Raw genomic sequence first — 19,096 nt, forward strand, 5'->3', positions numbered from 1 at the left:
GATGCTATGGTATGGCCTAAAGACATTATGCCAGGAATCTGACTGAACTACAGCAGTTTTTTTTTTTAAAGAGGAATGGGTCAGGAATAGTCATGATCGATGTGTCAGACTGATCTGCAGCTACAGGAAGCGTCTGGATGAAGTTTTGCTGTGTGTTTGTGTGGGGGGAGGGGAGGATTTAGTGCACAAATACTAAATGTGATGGTTCACTTATTCCCCCCCCAATTCTGTCATTGTTTCCATACTATCGTCATTAAAATATGAAAAACAATGTTTGGGTGCTTTTAGTTAAAGCAGGCACTATTTTTTCATCCGTGTGATTTTGACAAAGATCAGATCACATTTGATGGTGATTTTATACAAAAATGTGAGACATTCCAAAAGGTTCCGAGAAGTTTTCATACCACTGTAGCATATATATTTAATGTTTTGCATATCAATATTCCTTGTTCTGTCTTTCTCACTTTCCCCCAAAACCCTTGTCTGCCCAGCTGCTTCCTTTGAATAAACAACACAATATTCCTTGTTCTGTCTTTCTCACTTTCCCCCAAAACCCTTGTCTGCCCAGCTGCTTCCTTTGAATAAACAACACAATATTAACAACCAAATTAGTCATCAACTTTTGTTTCCTTTTATTCAATAAGTTGGGAGTGGTCGAAAAATATTTTCCCTTAGAAAGACCATATAAAATTAAGGGCTATTTTTAAATGTACATATGCAGTATTTCCTTATATATTTAACAGGAAAACTAAGTCACAGTAAAAAAAAAAAAAACCCTTAAGAACCTTTAGACAGGAGCAATTGGAAAATCTGCAGTCGCTCCTTTTTTTGTGTCAGTTGGAGATCAGCTGGCGTAACAGTGTAGACACCACCACAACATTGAGGCTGTTTCCGAGGACTTTGTAACGCTGCTTGATAGGGATCTCCTCTGGAAAGGCTTAAAGGACACATTAAAAAGACACATGCATTATTTTAACGTATAGTATTATAAATACACTGATTAGTCGAGCCCACTATTCGTAGGACATATAGGTAGACTGAGTTGGAGCCAGGGGTTAATTTGTGCCGGATTCTACCGGAACAAGATCCGGCACCTCCTGATTTTGGCCTCCCTGTGTTTCGGGACTTATTTGAGCAGATCCAGCAGGTCTTGTGTATAGAAAATAATAATAATATAAAAATGTTTTTAAAAAATATATTGTAATAGCCCCGAATGGTGGCAAAGGAGAGGAGTTAGTGATGGCTTTCTGCACTTTTTTTGTGGCAACAAAAAGAAAACAATAGACAAAATAGCTTGAACCTGGCAAAAGAATGGGTTTGTGTAATTTATTGTAATCTCTGTTTTTTTATGTTTTACATGTTAGACTGTACGTCACTGTAAGTCCCACCTGTGGTTATGTTGGCAATTGCCCGTGCAGTGTCGAGTATAGACCCTACCCACCGACATCACAAAATCACGTGCTCGCTGTATTGTTCCGCCCCCTTGTCCATCATTTTGTGTCTGTATTATCAATGGTCTCAATTGATCGAGCAATTTATAATGCATTTCATGGAAGACCCGGTGCTTTCCGATGCCGTAAACTCACTTGATGCGTTGCATAAAAGGCGTTATGTGGAAAAGCTTCAGTTTATCCATTCGCCAGATCCATATTTGATGCCTAAATCGATGTTTATCGACCTGCTGTCTCCGCCGTATTTGCCTGACATCTGCTAGCTACCCTGATATGTACAACTATCTTGTCCACACAAAATCAGCCAATTCTCATGAAAGTTTGAAAAACTTTAAGAGCTTGGAGGCTTATAAATACTTCGCTGCTGGTTGGGTGAAACAGGTCCTCGTCCACGAAAATTCGGCAGGAATCTATCTTGTGCTTGGAAGGGTGAGTTACGAAATGTTCAATTCAAAATCTTTTGTTCTTGCTAACATCCACTGTCAAGTCTAATGTATTTCATGTCATTTGTCAATGGAGCTAGGGCTTTTAATGTTTATATGGTTTAGCGATAGCACTCTCACTACATACATACGTGTATGTTGTCGGCGATTAGCCTAGCAATGATCTTAATTGTGGTTGTCAGCCCAAAACCCTCTAAATATATATTAAATGCATCTTACCAGATATAAAATGACTACTAAATAATCTGTGGTAATCGTTTGGAGCCCAGTTTTCTCGTCGCAGCCCATCTCGCTCTCCTCTCCTGGTCTCTCGGAATCCGGTAGAACTTCAAGTCTCTCCGTCTATCTTCTCTGTTATTGCAACCGACCGCCACACACGCCTTCACCATTTTGATTATTAATGTTAACGAGCAGAAAAACACGCCGTAAATAGGAGGAATGTACGTAGCCGTAACAGGTAAACACGATGTGTTGACGGACAATTGGGCGGCACCAGTCAGGAGGCCGGAGTTGTGACGTCACGTGGGTAGGGTCTATAGCCTAAATATTTGTAAATTGTTCTTATAACATTTATACCATGGATATCATCTGAAATTGAGGCTTGGAAGTCCCACAGAATGGCAAGTGGGCATTTGCCTGTTGTTTTCAGCACCATTTTCTGCATATGTTCCGGGACCTGTGCCCGTCTCGTCATCCCTGTGCTGTCATATGTACTTTGCGTTCCGGCACCTTATGATTTACAAATTAAGCACTGGCCGAAGCCCTAAATAAAATAAACTTGACAGCAATGAGATCAACAACCACTTCAGTGGTAACTTGACAGCATGGGCGTCGGCAAACATATTTCACTGGGAATTCACGGTTAAAAAAAACAAAAACATCATTCCGTCAATGAAATGTCGAGCACATTGATGAATACTTGAAGTTCATATTTTCCACTTGTCTCTGTCAGGGAAGAAAAGTAAGAATTTACACTTCAAGAGCTAATACTTTTTGGACTTACAAAAGCTTTTAGGGAAACCCATTATGTTGGCTACTTCTCTGGGGGTAAAATAACGAAGTTTCAGTCTCAGCAGTTGTTTGAGTTTTTCTTCATTAGACAATTGTTCCAGACTTTTAAACACGGTCGCAATCTGCAGAGCATAGAAATCAAGCATTAAGAACACAAATACTCATGTTCACACATGCTAAAAACACTATTGTTGACTACAATGTATTCATAACTGCCCCTATCGTTCAAATTTTAAGCTATACGACTTTTGCTTTTCATCCATTTTATTGTTCTTCTTTCTTTTTCAAATGTTTTTAACTGTCCTAATGATTACATGCGACTTACGTATCATTTGCAGTGTTTAGACTGGCAGTTAGGGATGTCCCAATCCAGGTTTTTGCACTTCCGATCCGATACCGATATTGTTTTTGTTCTGCACTTCCGATCCGATACCGATACTGGCCGATACCGACCTATCTGAGCATGTGTTAAAGTTTAAAGTTATTTAGCCTCCTTACTTAATTGTCAGACTCATGTTGAAAAAGGTTTTAGTACCCTTGATAACAACTAGCCAGCTGAATTAGGTGAGTTTGAATAACACACAACGGTTGGTAACAAGAAACTGACCTGTTTATACAGTGACAAACACAAAACATTATAAATAACAAACAGAAATGGCATAGTCAGTAAAACGTGCAAATTATATTGTAAACGGTCTTAAAAAAGCAAAACACACCAATCCAACAACCTCAGTGGAAAATCCCACAAATCCCCCAAGCTATTAGATGCTTTTAATGTTTCATGCATTAGTTACAAAAATTGTATAAAAAGTCTCTCAGGTTTAAATAAACAACTATTTCAGTATCAAGTTAACATTTTAAAACAGTAAATAAAATACTCAAGTCCCCATTCTGTATCAGCAGCTTTAAACTACATTCATTTAATTTTGCGTATCAACTGTTAAAGTTGTTAAAATTGCTCCCGTTATTCCATAATTTCCCTTCTGTCTATTTTCGACATGTGAAAGTTTTAAAACTGTTTTGAAGATAGATTCAAGTCAAGATTTTGCCGATTTAAGAGTATTTTAGATAAAAAGTTAATTAGGTTCGCTTGGAAGGTTCACAACAGACTACTAGGGAAGTCTTCTGCTTTAAGATGGCGGCTGTTTACTAACGCATCTGGTTTTTCTGCGGTCAGTTTCTCATTGCGTCCCGAAGACCGCGCTGTGTATTCGTTCTGCTTTACTTGACATATTTCAATAATCTGAATTTGGATGTTTGTGAATCGTTCTCGAATCTTCAGCGGCCGAATCGCGTGTTGGATGGTGCGTCTTTACTCACGTGAGATAATGGCTCGTCATCCAGAATGAATTCTTCGGCAATGACTCTTGTTATTCCCCGGGCTTCGGGACTGTCGAGAGTCAGTTTGTCACGCATAGCAAAAGTTTCTGCCAGTGTTAGTTGCGTAGGACCTTTCTTTTTGTCTTCGGTTTTCTTAACATACTCCTCATATTGTTTGTGGTGGTATTTCGCTAAATGCTTGATTAAGTTGGTTGCATTAAAACTTCTTACAGCTTTACCACTACGCTTAACTTGATTGTGGCATATGTTGCTCTCTGCCTCTTTGTCTTTGTCGTCCTTTAAGGTGAAATGATCCCACACAGCTGACATTTTTGCCGATAAAGTCTCTCGGTAAATTGGGAGACGCTAATGTAAATGTACTGTGTTGAAGGTGTGCCGTAAAATGCGGACCGGATTTTAGGGAAACCGAGGCAAAAACTGGAATGGATTATGTAAATTGGTGCACTGGGCAACCTGGACCGGACCTTTAAAAAAAACTGGATCAGAAGTCTGGATCGGAATTTTTCCCGTGTTCCGATCCGATACAGATGCGCATATTTTTTGCCCGTAACGGCGTCCGAGCCGATCAAAATATCGGATCGGGACATCTCTACTGGCGGTGTTTGAATAAACTGTGTTACCCAACGGTATTCTTTTCCTTTGTCACGAGGAATTTGACTGAATACTATTTCCATCGTTAAAACGTTCCTACCGTTGCCACAATGACTTGTGCTGCTGTTATTTAAGGTCTTGCAGTGGCCAAATTAAAGACCGGATTTAAAATCCAAACCGCCTGTTGTGGTCTGACTTTAGACGTGCTAGAAAACCACTCCATGATGGCAGAGTGGAAACAATTCTGCAAAGAAGAGTAGGCTAAAAGACATGACAGACATGTGAAAGACTCATCACCAGTTATCACAAACAATTTCAGTTATTGCTGCCAAAGGTGGCACAACCTGCTATTGATTTCAAGGGATAATTTTTTTTTCTTTTTTTACATCGGGCCAGAAAGGATTTGATTTTTTGTGCTGAATCTTCATTTAGAAACGGCACATTTTATTTCCTGATTAAAATAGTTTGATGATCTAAAACGTTTCTGTGCGATAGGCCCTCCCCAAAAAACGGGGCAAATACATTTTTGTGCCGCTGTTAAGCAAAAAAATATAATAATAATACATATGTTAAAATATATATATTTTTAAAAAGATGTCTTAACTATACCTCTGTTTCCAGGCAACTTTGCAGTACTGAGCCAGTTCCTTCCACATATCGGCCATAGCTTTAAAGAAAAACACACAATTTAGCACACAATCTAGCGCCGTCAATGGTAGCCAATGAGTTAACAAAGAAGTGACCCCAAAATTCCCCAAGACCAAATGGAAGTGACTGTGACACCTAATCAATAGGAAGAAACCTGGATATCATCAGGAACCAGCTTGGAAATGCCTGGAAAATCAACAGGAAATGATCCAAAATTTACAGGAAGTGAGCTGTAAGTATCTTAAGATGACGTAGAAGCGACGCAAAATTAACTCATTGCCTGCCATTGACAACGTTACACGTGCAAGAGACTGCCTGTGAATGCTCAACTTCCAGTGCCATTGATGGCACTCGACGTCCGATCCATTTTGAACTCCCAGTCAAAATGTAGTGCCGTTAATTGCAGCCACTCAGTTAACTTATTTGATCATAAATAAACTACTCTGGCCCACAAATGAGTTTGACACCCCTGTTTTAGTATATATGACCTTCATGTGAAAGACAGTTTCTCAATCAATCCTAATATGCAAATCACAACTTTACCATGGTCCTACCCTGTGGGAAGAATATCAGAGATGTGCTCAAACGGTTAGCTCCTTTAAATCTGGGATAAAACGCTACCGTTTACTACAGCGAATTCATAACTGCCCCTTTTGTTCTTATACCCAGGTGTTAATTTGTGCCGGATCAGGATCCAGCACCTCTCGATTTTGGCCTCCCTGTGTTCCAGGACTTATTTGCGCGGATCCGGCACCTCTCGTGTATAGTAAATAATAATAATAATAAAATGTTTTAAAGAAATATATCAAATAAAATAATAATGTGCATAAATTCATTTACAGAACAAATCCCAAGAATTGCATGTTGTTTTAAAAAATCTAACGTCATTTGAAAGAGTCAGAGATTTGTTGATGCACTGAAAAGCTGGACCCACAAGTCACGCCCCTGAAATAATTTTTTTTTTTTTTTTTTAAACTGGAAAATTTGTGGCATCTGGGGAGCAAGCAGCCAGGATCATATGGTATTTCAACATGCCAAAAGGACAGTTGAATTTACTGTCTTTTTTCAGAAAAAAGGAAGATGGTTCAAAACGAATCAGAAAAGCAACAACCGCCGATTAGGGCAGCTGCAGCGATCATGCTAATGGGTGCAGCAGGAGGCTGGCACCGCAGCAGCTAGCCTGGTTCGCGGATAGACAGCCACGCCAGGGCAGAAGGCTACCACCATGGCAGCAGCCGGTCAGGTTCAGCGCCACCCGGAGTGGGGGCCAGCCAGGTGGACCCACCAACAGCCGGAACAACAAACCAGTACCCTGGCATCAGCTAGATTTGTGTTATTTATTGTAATCTCAGATTTTTTTTGTGTGTGTTTTATTGTTGAGAAAGCTAATTGCTGACTCAGTACGGTAAGTCCCACCTGTGGTTGTGGGCAATTGCCCGTGCTGTGCAGAGTATAGCCTAAATAATTGTAAATTGTTATCATAACATTTATACTAGGGTTGTTCCGATCATGTTTTTTTTGCTCCTGATCCGATCCCGACCGTTTTAGTTTGAGTATCTGCCGCTCTCGATATTTCCCGATCCGATTGCTTTTTTTTTTTTGCTCCCGATTCAACTCCAATCATTCCCGATAATTTTTCCTGATCATATACATTTTGGCAATGCATTAAGAAAAAAATGAATAAAACTCGGACGAATATATACATTCAACATACAGTACATAAGTACTGTATTTGTTTATTATGACAATAAATCCTCAAGATGGCATTTACATTATTAACATTCTTTCTATGAGAGGGATCCACGGATAGAAAGACTTGTGATTGTATATTGTGACTAAATATTGCCATCTAGTGTATTTGTTGAGCTTTCAGTAAATGATACTGCAGCCATGCCCCAATGCACGATGGGAAGTGGAACCATGATGGGAAGTAAAACCATGACTGTGCGTCGTGCAACCAATGGATATATCTTCTCTGCTTTGGGAAACAACATAAGGTGTTAAGACAAAGATCAATTGCCACCTTGCTTCCCCACATTGCTTCCCATGATATTTCTAATCATAGGGAGAGGGATTGCAAGGTTTTAGCCATTTGAACAAAGGCTCCAAAGGCTGCCAAAATTCACTCTACTCATTTTGCGCTGCATTTTATCTCTCTACATAAGTAAAACAGCGTCATTATAGATTAATCGCGGCAATGAGTGAGAGGGTCGTGCAGCGCAGATATTAATAGTGTTAAATATTTAAACGTGACACATTTTTTAATAAAATAATTGCCTCCATTATTGGGATATTTTTGATAACCCTACCTTAAGCCTAAATTAAAGACTCTGGATGAGTGTAACATATTATGTCTGTAACGTTAAATACAATTAGAACACGGTTTAATTAAAATATATATATATTAAAAAAAGGCATGGCCGATATTTTTTTGCCGATTCCGATACTTTGAAAATGACGTGACCGGACCCGATCGATCGGCATCCCGATCGAAATTAGACATCTCTAATTTATACCATGTATATTATCTGAAATTGAGGCTTGTAACTCCCACAGCATGGCAAGTGGGCATTTGCGTGTTGTTTTCAGCACCATTTTCTGAATATTTACCGGGACCTGTGCCAGTCTCATCATCCCTGCGCTGTCATACTGTATGTACTTTGCGTTCCGGCACCTTATGATTTACAGATTAAGCACTGCTTATACCCAGTTGCATAATCTATGCTTTTCATCCATTAATGTTATTATAATCCATATTTTCTAATTCCTTTTGTTTTTAACGGTCTTGGTATTTTAACGTGACTTTTTTACTTTGTGCATCTTTTTTTTTTTTTTTATCACTTTATTGTGTCTTGCTCATTTTCATGAGATGTAAAGCTGTTTCCTTTTTGTTTCGCTTAGATTATAGCCTTGAGTTTGAACTGGGCTTCGTAAGCGTTTATCTTCGCAGTAGATGCCATTTTCGAGGGTCCTTTGCTAAACCAATTTTGTTTAACATAACGCACACACTTGAACATTACAGCAATTGGGGGCACGCCCCCTATCACGTGCACCCTTCTCCCTTTAAAGTGCCTGTGACAACATTAAAAAAATCTTAAATATCATTATTATGCAAATTAAAATCATATTTTCAGAAGATTCTACTATATACAACAATTTGGCAAAGCGAAGATGACGAGAAATTAGTCTTTTAATCTGCCTGTCATTATAGCACTTTAACGTCCCCAGCTGGATAATGAAGTCGGCAGGGAACGATTTCAGCTGATTTAGAATTCAGCCCTTTGAGGGGGAAGATACAGATCGAGGAAAATGCGACCAGGAGCAGCAAAATGACATCATTGGTTCAATCTCTCTACTCCAATATTTTTACAGGATATTCTTTTTATCTAAGTATGTTTCCCCAATTGCTAAATAAATGGTATGGTCCTGACAAATAACAGCCTAGTGCTAAATGGAATATGAAATGTTAAAAATGCATTTATTCAGTACAACAGGGCAAAATTACTGAATAATGGTCAAAACTGACAACTTCTTCCTCTCCCGAACAGTATTTTATACCACCAGAGTTAGTCCGGCTTCAGACACTGACAAAAGAGCATAAACAAAACAGCAGACGTGACAGTTCGGCAACATGCTTACCCAAACCGAGCGGCATTTCTCGCCTTTCGAAAACAACAAACAACACAAAACTACCACGACTCATGTCACATACAGCGGCAGGGTTGATTGTCTTTACAGATCGACCAGCCCCGTGCGGCGAACACGTTTCGGCTCGTCATTCTGCTGCGGCCATGGCGGGCTGGCAGTGCTCGTCGCCGAGAATGAACACCTAAAATAGCCCATTCTCGGTGGACAAACCAGCCGATGTCGGAGCGGGGGGCTCCTCGTGGCCAAGGGTAGTGGTCTACTGGCGGCGACACGAACAGGACCGAGAGGGTGCAAGTTACCATGGTGTGTGAAAAGCCGCCGGTCGTCGGCTGAGTGGCCTTCTCGGTGGACAAGGAGCATTGTCACCCATAAAATGCAAGCCACCTCCTTAATAAAACGTGTGCCATGATCCCAGTATTTGACATAATATAAAACACGTAGCTTACTCACTTCCTTGTCAGTCCAATGGTCCCACAGTTGTCGAACTTGTTTTGGCCAGTCTCCCCGGTGAAATGGAAGTTTTGAAACTCAAAAAGGCCCACATGCCTCTCCCTGGTGCAGCAATAAAAGCCTGCTGCACATTAGGCTGGTGTGATGCGAAAAATAAACGAAATAATCCGCAAAATCAGTTGAATCCGCAGTTGTTCTGCATACTGTAGTATTGGCTGTATACAGAAGATGATTAGCCCACTGACGTCACATTCGCATTCTTCGTCAATCCAGGAAGTCACTTATTTTCATGGCGCGGGATTCAAAAAATTGAATATTATATTATATATATATATATACTGTATATATATATATATCGATCGCTTTCACACACATCCAAGCTGTCCATTTCATTCAGGAGCATAAAATATCGCGTGAAATATGAAATAAACATGCTTTTTGCCGTCATAGGCACTTTAAGGATCTCAAGCAGATCTCACTTATGTCCGCCTTTTCAAAAATTGCTCAGTCGGACAGACACATTTTGGCACGCAGTCCACACAATAGGTGCACCAAATTAAGCACACTGTCCATTTTGGAGAATTTTTTTTCACTTTTAGGTGCACCTTATGGTCATGAAAATACGGTAGATTGTGTTGAATTGTGCTATAGACACGTTTCCGAGGTACTTCCGCATTTCTGCCTGTGACTTCCTTTTTCCACGTTCTCTAACCAAAACAACAGTGAAGTTGGAATGACATCACTCATCAAAATCTCTCAAAAAAGACATTTTGGAAATACCACAACCATCTACTATCATCACGACATAGGAGGACACCATGTTCATGAAGGCAGATGTAGAACCAAGCCCATGACACCACAAAGACCGGGTGTTTATGAAGCCATGTTGCCGCTGTGTTATGGAAGGTATGTTCTTCCTATCCCTGCATTTTCATGTGTCCACTGCTCAAAAAATACGAAAGCTAAAACCTTGCGCATGAATCGGCTTGTCGTCTTTTCTATTATTACGATGACTATTGTATTTGTGATGATGTTTAATATTATTTACTACAACTACTGTACTGCTGTGGCTGCAACACATGCTATCTGCTGCTAGCCTGTTGCTAATCAGTATATGTAGGATTACACAATTGTGTTCAATTTGCTGACAAAAATGTGTTTTGTGTCACAGCTGCGATATCATTAGCTTTGCTAAATCAAGTTATATAACGATTAAGAAATGGAAAAAAAAACTCATCTATTACAAGTCATACATGGGCTTCTTACCCTAAATGCATGAAGCAAGTGTTACAAGTTTTTGTTTGTTTGATTACAGGAGGAAAACGCTGTAAGGCAAAGGAAGACATCTTGATGTGCCTCACAACAACACTTACTGTACGTTGATGGACATATATCGAGACTATGTGCATTCTACTTTGATGATGGAAGGTTCGACTGATGCTCCACCTTCATTAATATTTTTTCTAATAATTTTCTAAATTGTGATACATTGACCTGTTTTGCACATACACCAATCGTTTTAAATTAAACAAGAAATGGAATCATGTTGTCTAAGAGTTTTATTGCGATCAATATCTCCAATTAAAAAAAAAAAAAAAAAGACACTATTTGTGTTTATATGTACATGTGTGATGACTTGTAATTTTGCCTCATTTTGGTCACTCAAGCGGCTGCCGTATCAATGTACACCTCATGTTAACACAGGTAGCACAGATTGTTAGAATTTTGTCCGCAAACGAGCAATGAAGTGAAAAGAACAAACGCACAGAACTACACTAAAACCTGTCAATTTTTACAGACAAAATGATTTTGAGTATTCGTCGACAAAAACTAGACAAAGACTAACAGGTTTTAAACTGACTAAAACATGACAAAGACTCATAAGTATTATCGCCCCAAAAAACTAAGACGAAAATTTAAAGGTCTGCCAAAAAAAAACACAAAACAGCAAAGTATCAAAACACTTACCCTTTGGTGAAGCAAATAGATCTCCGACAGGTGGGTTGGACAATATCCAGGATTTGAGCATAACGCAGCAGTATTTTAGAAGGAACAAGATATTGATCCATGTCAACAATCTCCTGTGGTTCAAGGAACTCTTCGATCTGCCTCACTGACAAATCACTATTCTGATTTATCTTTCTTAGAGCATCATTTGCGGTCTCAAGTTTATAAAGGACATGATGACCTTCCTTTTCCTCCTCTTTTGTCAGGGAACTAACTGCCTGTAGAGGGCTTGGAAGGAGCGGCGCCTCAGAGGACTCTGTTTGGGACTCCTAAGATATAGAGTACAAACATAGGTCAGATACTGTACATTACAATGCAAAAATTTGAATCAATATTTCCAACTCAGTTTGCAACTGACCTTTCGCAAACACCGCCCCCAAAACAGCCATTGACCAATAGTACGTCCGAGCAACCGTTGTTAAGTGAACATGAGCCGACAAACTCGGCATTCTGCCATTGTCTCTTTGATTATTTTTGTGGTTACTCTAAGGTTACTTCCTGCCTGACTGCAAACTGCCATATAACTTTACGGAAGCCCTGGAAAGAATCAACAGCGGCAGACGTCCAAAACGCTGAAGTGGTGTGCCAATTGCGTATGTAAATCGGACATAAGCTATCCAAAGAGTTTATCTGGGGGAGGGACGTTCATTCCATTCACAAAGCCAAGAACACAACTGGACCATTGCCTTCAGTGGATAAAACAGTATGGACAGTCTCACTGCTAGGTAAATGTCTCAAAAATAAACAGGAATGGCAGGGCTACAGATTTAAAAATTTTTACTAGGAGCACAGTGACTCAATATCAAGGTTAGTTAGTTAGTTTGATCAAATATTATCATTTCATCGCTATAACGTCTGAGTATAGCGATTTCACCTAGCTAATGTTAGTCAACTTCTTGTCTTCGTTCGCAGTCTGTTCTAACAATCTATGCTGATCATTAAGGGTGTAACGGTACATGTATTTGTATTGAACCGTTTCGGTACGTGGTGCTTGGTTCGGAATGGGGGCGTACCGAACGAGTTTCTGACGTAATGTAACCCTTACTTTTCGAGGCTGTGAGTCGATCGGGTTACAGTTTCTTTGTGTAGATTATATTTACTCCGTCTTCTCTACTATAATGAGGACCAACACGGTAGGACAGTATATAACCCAGAAACGTCAACGGCGCGACAACGTGGCCGCCGCGAGAACACAGTAAAACGCGGCCGTTAAAGTCGATCAGCCAATGCACACCAGTCGCAGTGCGGCCGCGTGTTAGACGCGTCCCAGAAGCGGCTCAATGCGACGCACGCGAAAAGAACGGCAGAGTTTATTATTTGACGCGAGACGCGACCCTCCTGCGTCAATACTACTAACGGTAGCTAGGATCTGTTAGACCGGAAGTCACTCGTGTAAAAATACGGTGTATCCTGTCGATTTTCAAACTGCGTAATATGCAATCGTAACCTACTTTTTGACTCCCATTAGATCTCTTGAGTGGTAGATCGGGGCACAGTTGACTTGTCTTTGTTGATTTACTGCCGTCTTCTCTGCTATAATAATAACCAACACAGCCCCGTGTTCAATACAAAACCCTCCTACCACAACAAAACAAGTAGGAACTAATATTCACATAGGCACTAAAGTTATACAACATAAAATATATAATATAAATGAATACTACATCCCTTTTGTAAAATATAAACACATAATAAAATAAATAATAGCCCATTTAAATAAAATAAATTCAAATGAGCTAAAACACCTGTAATTAAATAATAAGAATAATAGAATAATAATAGATCCTGCTTACACAATTAAATTTATTAATTTCTGTGTGGCCCTTTAACTTGAGAATATCGACCAATAAAGCTTTTGAAAACCGTTCATGACAAAAAAAATGATTCATTGAGGCGTTTCATTTGTAAAATACATTTTAAAATCTTTGTCATTGGGAATGGTTTTCTCTTTATCACAGGACTTCTTTTTTCTGACCAATACCCGAGGTCTGAAAGGCAAATTGTTGTTGGATTATATTTAAATACCCGCTACTTTTTGAGCAGAATTCTAGCTTTATATAGGCTAATGTTCCTATTGTTGAAAGCACAAAGGTGTGTAATAAACAACTAGCACATTTATATTTTGCATTTTGTTTTCTTACTGTACCGAAAATGAACCGAACCGTGACCTCAAAACCGAGGTACGTACCGAACCGAAATTTTTGTGTACCATTACACCCCTACTGATCATAGATGCTTGCATTGTACAGGAGCGCATACAGAAGGTTAATAGGCACGGTTAAAACTGTACAGTACTGCCATTTGTCTCACCTTTGACTCTAAAAACATTGTTTCTTTTGAAATCTTGGCCATCAAGAAATAACGCAGCCTCGAATTTGGGATCCCAACCTTCACGTTAGAAGAGATCAGAAAATTATTTGCAAAACAATCAGACAGCAAAGAAAAAAGTACTCTGAGGTGCTTACACTTGTAGGTGAGACCATGACCTCCTGAAAAGTGTAGCCACATTTCTGAAGCGTTTCAATTAAACATTGCCTGCAAAAACGAGACCAAAACAAATCTAATCATTTAAAATAAAATTTTGATTAAGACTTCGTATGGTTCTCAACAAAACTATCTGAAAATGACTGTGCCTTGGTGCATATGACTGCAGCGTGCTTCAAAAATCAAGACAAAAGCTGTCGGGGCTGTAAAGTGCAAGTGTTTTGCTCGCATAAGCGCCTAAAAGTAATTTAATGGGATTCAAGAAAAAAAGAATAAAAGCAAGAGTGCAAGCACAAAATTTACCACTTTAATTCGGATTTTGCTCCTATAAAATTTAAGAGATTTGAAGATGTCTTGGTCCCCATTTGTTTTCGCTTACAATTAATTATTAGTTATTTTAGAGCTGATGATTCTTACAGGCTCTGTATGCCTGTAAGAATCTTCAGCTCTAAAATAACTAACTAGTCGTAACCCTCGACTACTTTTACACGCATTTACCGTGTGTAAATCCACTGCATCATTTCAAAGTTTCATTACAACTTATTGATTATCATTTACAATAAATTAAAATCAATATATTAAAAGGCAGTATGCCGAGCACAGACATATAGATCAATATTAGGGCTGTACAATACTGGAAAAAGCTGACAGTGACTTTTTGGTGGTTTGGGATACATATTGCGATATTAAAATGAATTTTCACCGGATGTCTTAAATAGCTCTGTGGGGCTGACTCTCCATGGCTACATTATAATACAGTTTAATCCAGGCTAACGGGTTCATATGTGAATGATGAAGATTGTTTTATATAAAACGGATCCAGGACGCCATGTCTCAGCACACTTGCTGCTTTTATGAAGCAAAACAAGTTTATGTGTTTAAAAAAAAAATTTTTTTAATTAATCCCAAATTCTGTGATGGGACTATTGCGCATGTGTACATCGCGATAGTGATGTTCGAACAATATATTGTGCAGGCCTAATCAATATGAATCGAATATCTAGACCCCTATAATTTAATCTACCGATAATCATTTTTGTATGTTCGTCCCTGTTATGAATAGTGAAAATATTACCTGGCAGAGGAGCTCTCAAAGCCTTTGACATTCTCGAGCAGGATAAAGCGAGGAAGATGACTGAGCCTTAACAAGGTGAAGAACACAAAAGACAAATTGAAGCACTCTTGAGAAGCAGAGAAGACAAGAAATCAAGTAATAAGACTTTCTGTAGTTCGATTGGACATGAATCCAACTTTAAACCTAACATTTAATGTGTGGACTTGTTTGGGCTGTATAGGGAATGGGACGTACTACATCATTGTTTGGATACGCCGCCATGTTGATAACATCATGTACTTCCGTTCCGGGAGACTCAACGCGGATTGTAACCAGTCTTGCCGTTTACTTCACCGTGGGATAGGTTTTTTTTCAGGAATTATGCTAAAAACCCAAAGTCGTGTTGGGATTTACAGGGGAACGCTGTCAGTAAAGCTTTAAAACCGGTACTTTTCAAATATTATTTAATCAACGACGTAGACCCATAGTTGCTGCCAAAGAAGGCATGGAGCAACAATTTGGATGACCTGCCCTAATTGACTACAAACGAACTTTAATGTACATATTTATTCTGCCTGGCTATTTAACTAAGGCCAGTGATTTTTTTAAATTTATTTATTTTTTTGTAACTTGTGGTTGTGCCAGGCTAGTTCCTTCGTAGAGTCTCCCACGACAAAAAAAAAAAGAAGAAGGGGTGGAATGTTTATTTTTTATCTTTCATTACATAGTAGGTTGGGAAATTTTTAATACACGACACACATAAGCTTTTAGCTAAATTTAATACGTATTTCAATGTGCTGGGTGCAAATCACTTGTGTTGAAGCATTGCCTTCAAGAAATCAGTTACATTTCTCATTCTGAATTCACCCATGTGAACACTAAGGCACCAATAATTGTTTCAAACATTTGGTAGATGTTTTTATGACATTGATAAAGATTTTGTGTTGCCAGAATTAATACAGCACTTAAAACAAGCAAAAACAGCAGCACCAGATTTGCGTTTTTGTGTATTCACATCAAGATACATTTCTGGCTGGTGACAAAGCTCAGACAAATATTCTGGGAAGAACCTAGAGGTTAGAAGGGTATTGGCTATTAAAAAAAATGCATTGAACGCGTAGATCCAGCATTGTGAAACAAAATTCATTTTCTGAGCACTTTTTCCTGTGGTCACAATACAGCCTATATACATTATATATATGTATTTTTTTTCCTACTACATAATGTTTATTCCTACACTAATGGATAATATTGATTTTTTTTTTTACTAAACAGTTTACAAAATACTGAAAAGTCCAAATATAGATGTTTTCATGAACATGATCACGAATCGCAATAATTAATCGTAGTTACAACATTGATCAAAATAATCATGGTTTTCACTATGGTCAAAGTCATGCAGCCCTGATGTGATCGGTAAGAAATAGAGTTGTGTGTATTCCAAAATATTGGTCAACACTGCATGGCATATTCTAAATAGCTCTGGTACCAACCTATGATACAAAAACCTGAAGAACATTCACCTTGGCAGGAGGTTAAGAACGTAGAGGAAGCTCTTGGTTCTGGGGTCAGCAATACCACGTTGGTGTCCAAGCCTACACAAGTATAGATATAAAAAAGAAAGCGCTTAAAAGAAGTAAATTTTTGTAAAAATGTTTACCCGGACTTTTCGGACTATAGGTCGCACCCGAGTATAAGTCGCACCAGCCTTAAAATGCCCAACGAAAAGGAAAAAAAAACATGTATAAGTCACACCTGAGTATAAGTCGCATTTTGGGGGGAAATTTACTTGATAAAATCCAACAAATAGAACAGATACGTCATCTTGAATGGCAATTTACAATATAATACAACGTGCTGAATAAGTGTAAAGTATGATAATGTTAGATGATGCATGACCAACGAAATGCAAACGTGGCCGGCATTTAAGAGTTATTCAGATAACTATAGCAAAGAACATGCTAACAAGTTTACCAAACCATCAGTGTCACTCCAAAACACCAACATAACATGTGACATGATATAATACTGTGTTAATAATTTCACACATAAGTCACTCCAGAGTATAAGTCGCACCCCCAGTCAAACTATGAAAAAAACAAAAAACTGCAACTTATAGTCCGAAAAATACGGTAATTGAATTTACTCGACATTAGTCTAGTTTACTTAAAATTTTGAATTTTCGGCAATAACTTGACTTTTTAAGTTTTCCATCCGTTTTAAGTTGTGGCACTGTAAATCTACTAATCTGAACACAGAGCTGGCCAAAAGTAATGGCGTCCCTGAAGTTCTGTCAGATAATGCTCAATTTCTCCCAGAAAAATGATTGCAATTACAAATGCTTTGGTCGTAATATCTTCATTTATTTTGCTTGCAATGAAAAAACACAAAAGACAATGAAAAAAAATTTAATCATCATCATTTTACACATAACTCCAAAAATGGGCGGGACAAAAGTATTAGCACCCTCAGCCTAATACTTGGTAGCACAACCTTTAGACGAAGTAACTGCGAACAACTGCCTCCGGTATCCATCAATGAGATTCTTGCAATGCTCTGTTGGAAATTTAGACCATTCTTCTTTGGCCAGCTGCTTCAGGTCTCAGATTTGAAGGGTGCCATTTTCAGATCCCTCCACAGGTGTTGGGATTCAGGGTCTGGACTCATTGCTGGCCACTTTAGAAGTCCCCATTGCTTTCTCGCAAACCATTCTGTAAACACTTTATTTTGAAGTGTGTTTAGGGTCATTGTCCTGCTGGAAGACCCACTCTGTAGGAGACCAAGCTTTACCCTGTACCCTTCATAATGCTGCAAAATTTGTTGATAATGCCATGTACACGGTCAAGCAGTCCAGTGCCAGAGGCAGCAAAGCAACCCCAAAACATCAGGGAACCTCCGCTATGTTTGACTGCTGGGACCATGTTCTTTGAAGGCCATGTTTTTTTTTTTCCTGTAAACTCTATGTTGACGCCTACACCTATGTTGAAGCTCTACTTTTGTCTCATCTGACCAGAGAAAATTCTTCCAAAACGATTTTGGCTTTCTCAGGTAAGTTTTGGCAAACTCCAGCCTGGCTTTTTTATGTCTCTGGGCCAGAAGTGGGGTCTTCCTGGGTATCCTACCATAGAGTCCTTTTTCGTTCAGACGCCGATGGCTAGTACGGGTTGACACCGTTGTACCCTCGGACTGCGGGACAGCTTGAACTTGTTTGGATGTTAGTTGAGGTTCTTTTTCCACCATCCGCACAATCTTTCGTTGAAATCTCTCGTCAAATTTTCTTTTCCGTCCACAACTAAGGAGGTTAGCCACGGTGCCATGAGCTTTACACTTGATGAGACTGCGCACGGTAGACACAGGAACATTCAGGTCTTTGGAGATGGACTTGTAGCCTTGAGATTTCCCATGCTTCCTCACAATTTTGCTTCATACGTCCTCAGACAGTTCTTTGGTGTTCTTTCTTTTCTCCATGCTCAATGTGGTACACACAAGGATACAGGACAGAGGTTGACTCAACTTTAATCCATTTTAACTGGCTGCAAGTGCAATCATTTTCTGGGAGAAAATGAGCATTATCTGACAGAATTGCAGGGGTGCCAATACTTTTGGCCAGCACTGTACTTTATAACTTCGTAACTTGATGCGACTTGACAAACCCTGTGACTCAATTCGACTCGACTTGCTCATAAGCCTGTCGTGTTATGCATTAATTCCATTTATCGTAGGGCTAGGCGATATGGCCTTAACCACGTTCATTCATATCACGGTAAATTGAGTAGATTTACCTCGATAACGATAAATGACGATAAATTCGCCCAAGCGGTCTGTTATATAATTTGAAAATCTGAATCAATGCATGAAATACAGATAAACCGTTTCTCATTGATTTATTTACCAGCTTTCAATTCAATATATTTAACAATTGTACATGCAGTCTAAACATTAAGTATATAAAAATGTATTGTAAACAA

General features: G+C 39.0%; 1 protein-coding gene across 3 annotated transcripts in view; it reads right to left on the reverse strand.

Annotated features, from left to right (window-relative positions):
- Positions 1-608: 608 nt before the first annotated feature.
- The window catches only part of trdmt1 (tRNA aspartic acid methyltransferase 1), a 39,215-nt gene continuing 20,727 nt past the window's right edge, over positions 609-19,096 (reverse strand). The window contains exons 4-11 of one of the 3 annotated variants that reach the window (XM_057824577.1): positions 16,652-16,723; positions 15,150-15,215; positions 14,056-14,125; positions 13,901-13,978; positions 11,552-11,859; positions 5,447-5,504; positions 2,898-3,027; positions 609-937 (exon numbers count right to left, since the gene is read on the reverse strand). In XM_057824577.1, coding sequence (XP_057680560.1) covers positions 834-937; positions 2,898-3,027; positions 5,447-5,504; positions 11,552-11,859; positions 13,901-13,978; positions 14,056-14,125; positions 15,150-15,215; positions 16,652-16,723 — 886 coding nt within the window. In that variant the 3' untranslated portion in view covers positions 609-833. Of the gene's footprint in view, positions 938-2,897; positions 3,028-4,937; positions 5,099-5,446; positions 5,505-11,551; positions 11,860-13,900; positions 13,979-14,055; positions 14,126-15,149; positions 15,216-16,651; positions 16,724-19,096 lie in introns of those variants that run through there. The other 2 variants (XR_009061649.1, XM_057824578.1) reach the window with 2 other exon arrangements.

This window comes from Corythoichthys intestinalis, chromosome 20 (assembly GCF_030265065.1).
Source record: "Corythoichthys intestinalis isolate RoL2023-P3 chromosome 20, ASM3026506v1, whole genome shotgun sequence".
Classification (NCBI taxonomy): Eukaryota; Metazoa; Chordata; class Actinopteri; order Syngnathiformes; family Syngnathidae; genus Corythoichthys; species Corythoichthys intestinalis.